Here is a 3,367-nt window from a genome sequence, read left to right as displayed (position 1 = left end):
TATAGTATGGAAGCAAGAGCCCAGAGCACCTTCCTGAATGCAAGCAGTCGTGACCAGCTTGTTACGGCACAGCCAGCATGCTCCTGCAGGCAAAGCCAATGCTCAGCACAATCCCAGGGAGAGGAAGGGCCTCTTAGGTAGAGAAAACCAGGCTGACAGGGCTGTGTCTGCTTTGTCAGAGCAGTGCAGACAGGCAGCAAAGCTGATGGGACTTTTTCTAATGATGTAAGCAGGGGAGGTGACATTTGTGAAGATGGAATGGGTGGCTTAATGAGAGGGGAGACTGTTGTGAGAAGGCATCTTGCATGACAAGGAAATGGTGTGACAGAAAAGCTGACAAAGAGTAAATAGGGAGTACACTGAAGAAGGAGAGGTCTGTAAATGTGAATGCTACTGTGAGAATGCAAGACATCAAAGTGTCCTATTTCTGAGCATGGTTAATGTGATAAGCACAAAGGGGAAATGCCTCGGGATGGCATTTTGAAATCCTGTACTGAAATGATCCCTATCTATTGCTGACCATATGTGTTTTTATAAATCATAGTGAAGTTAAGAGGCAGTGAATGTGCCTATGCTAAATGGAGGACATTGTACAATTAAATGGGCAGGGGGTATATCTTCCTTATTTTTGAGAATCCATCTTAAATGTAGTTGCTGCAAGTGTTTAAAACAACTGACAAATAATATTCTGACAGGTAAGTGAACTCCTAAGTGTGAAAAAATGATTGCTTTCTGCTGTGATTATTAATTTTGATCTGCATCACCCAGGGAAACTTGTCAAACTGTTACATTTTTTTTCTCTCCTCAGAATTATTCTGTACTTGATATGAGACCACCAACGACAGTCATCACATTGAACAATGCCATGTATTGGCAAGATTTTGAAGATGCGTGTGTCTATGAATGTCTGGATGGGAAAGACTGTCAGAGCTTTTTCTGTTGCTATGAAGAGTGTAAATCAGGCTCATGGAAGAGAGGACGGATTCACATAGACATCTTAGAACTGGACTCTTACTCTAGGGTCTTTTTTCCTACATCCTTCCTGCTGTTTAACCTGGTCTACTGGGTTGGATACCTCTATCTTTAAATGTTGCCTGTAGCAGTGAAGACTGCAGCATTTTCTCACTGCGGATGGATGGTAAAAGTGCAGAAAAAGTGAAGGACACAGTCAGTTTCATCTCAAATTATAAAGACTACATTAACCTTCACCATCACAGAGCCTGATGAAGAATTTTAATATGTAATTTCCTGAAAAAGAAAAACACGGAAGAATTCTCTCCTGACTGCTATCATTTTAAGAAAAAGGTTCTTTAAAAATTCAGCTGAATTTATAGTGTAAGCAATGTTTATGAATAATTATTGTATATTAGAATCTCTACTATTGTCCCTTGGCATAGAAGTTATTCACAATTCAGGCAAAGATTAAATATGTAATTTTTATTTTTCATTCCCATACTTTCTTCAAAATGCTGCCATATCCCTAAGGCTCAAAGCAATGTACACTGGCAGTAGCAAATAAGCCAAAGCAAATGAAAACACTCATTTGTATTCAAATTTGCTTGAGCTAAATCCCATAGGTTTTGGGAAACTGATGATCTCCTTGATATAGAGTAACCACCAAAAGACATATGTAGAAATGTCTCTGGTGGGATCCAAACATGGACATTACTTTCTGCAGAGGTCTGGGATTCATGGGATTAGCCACTTACCCACATATATTGGTTTAACTTAAAGGTGAAAAGGCGGATGGAGAAGAAAGTTATTATTTTGATATAAATAAGACTTGCCTATCTCTGAGGCAGCTGTAAGCATAACTTCTACAGTTTTTCAAGCTTTTAACTGTGTTTTTTATGACTCATTAAACACAGGATGGTCATTGATTTCTAAAGTACTATACTTGAAGCAGGACAAGATTCCTGCTTGTTCGTGTCATTGTAGCAGATCATAGTGCATAGCCCATGAGTAAAAATCACTATATAATAGCACCAGGAATATATGACTTTCTTCAGATTTCAATTTGTTAAAAAGTGCAATCATGCATTCTTATATTTTCCCTCAAAGCTGTTTTACAATATTGAAAAACATGCGTGCCAAAGGACTACTTTTGTTCTTTTTGTAACATTAAACACTGCAGTATTTACTCATGGTAGTTGTTCCCTGGACCTGAGGTAAAGACTGAACACCTGTGGCTTGAATAGTGCATTACAGGAACTCAATTGTGACACTTGGATTAAACATGCAATTGTTGGATTAAACATGAAGTAGTTGCCACATGTAGAAAGAGATTCTTTTCATTCTTTTCCAAATTTTCCAGCTATATTTTACACTGAAAACCAATTTTGTATTTGTCAAGATTTTGACCATTCAACTCTAAAATGACCATTTTTTCAAAAACTAATTTTACAGTATTAAACTAAAAGATGTCTTTTACAGACTGTCTACATAATTGTTATTAAGCAAACAAAACACATTCAGAATTAAATAGCAATAGCTTTTCACTACCCTTTGGATGACAAATTGTTACAAAAGATTGAAGTTAAAAGATACCTAAAACAACAGTTCTATTTCTTTTCTCTTCTGGAGACAATTTTTTTTTTAATAATTCAAAAAGTGAGTGTCTCTTCCACACAGTAATTGATGAAAAAATGAATAGTGGACATGACTGAAAAGGAGTTCGTTTTTTCCCCAAAAGGAAAACCCTGCAAGCAATCAAAAACTAATGCAATGGTAATTCTAAGGGAACAGAAATTCTGTTATGTTCTTTGAAACATCACTGTCTGTCATTGCTGTTGCTCTGTTCTTCCACTGAGTTTTTAATTGGGAAAAAAAAACCCTAATACAAAAGTTAATTGTAGTAACCCAGAATCTTTCTTCTGTTTTTCACTTGTCTGAAATAGCAGAAACATAGCTGAGTTTAGGTCGGGGTGGGGAATCACTTCTGTAAGGACTGACAAAATTCAAATTAGAAGCACAGAGAAGAAATACTTTGAGGCAGAATCTAAGCCTTAATTTTAGAAAAATCTGCCCAATCTGATGTCTTCTAAACCAATGATAACCTTCTGGTTTCAAAATATATGTTGAAAATTTTGCTAACTCTCATTAGCTAATTAACTGCTCCATAAACCTGTGTCCTGCACTTGGAAGCATGGATTTAATTTAAGGATGACACTGATATTTTAAGTAGTGCAAGAAGGTGATTAAATTGGAGTTGAATATCCTGATCTCTAATCATGATTTTGTCTACTCTAATAGTCACCTTCAGCCATGTTTTGCAAGAACACTAGAAATATTCCAAGCCTAAATAAAAGAATGGAAACAATTTTCCTTTATGGGGCTGATCCTGCAAACCCTCTGCACAATCAATTTT

General features: G+C 36.5%; 1 protein-coding gene across 2 annotated transcripts in view; it reads left to right on the top strand.

The window, feature by feature from the left end:
• LOC103611803 (gamma-aminobutyric acid receptor subunit gamma-3) overlaps window positions 1–2,956 on the top strand; it is a 143,575-nt gene extending 140,619 nt beyond the window's left edge. For both annotated transcript variants that reach the window (XM_017728601.1, XM_008629371.2), the window contains one exon: window positions 809–2,956. In XM_017728601.1, coding sequence (XP_017584090.1) covers window positions 809–1,087 — 279 coding nt within the window. In that variant the 3' untranslated portion in view covers window positions 1,088–2,956. The remainder of the gene's footprint in view (window positions 1–808) is intronic.
• The last annotated feature ends 411 nt before the right edge of the window (window positions 2,957–3,367 follow it).

This window comes from Corvus brachyrhynchos, unplaced genomic scaffold (assembly GCF_000691975.1).
Source record: "Corvus brachyrhynchos isolate BGI_N302 unplaced genomic scaffold, ASM69197v1 scaffold92, whole genome shotgun sequence".
In the NCBI taxonomy this organism is placed as follows: Eukaryota; Metazoa; Chordata; class Aves; order Passeriformes; family Corvidae; genus Corvus; species Corvus brachyrhynchos.
Note: the sequence above shows the minus strand (reverse complement) of the source record. Positions and strands in the feature narration are given on the sequence as shown.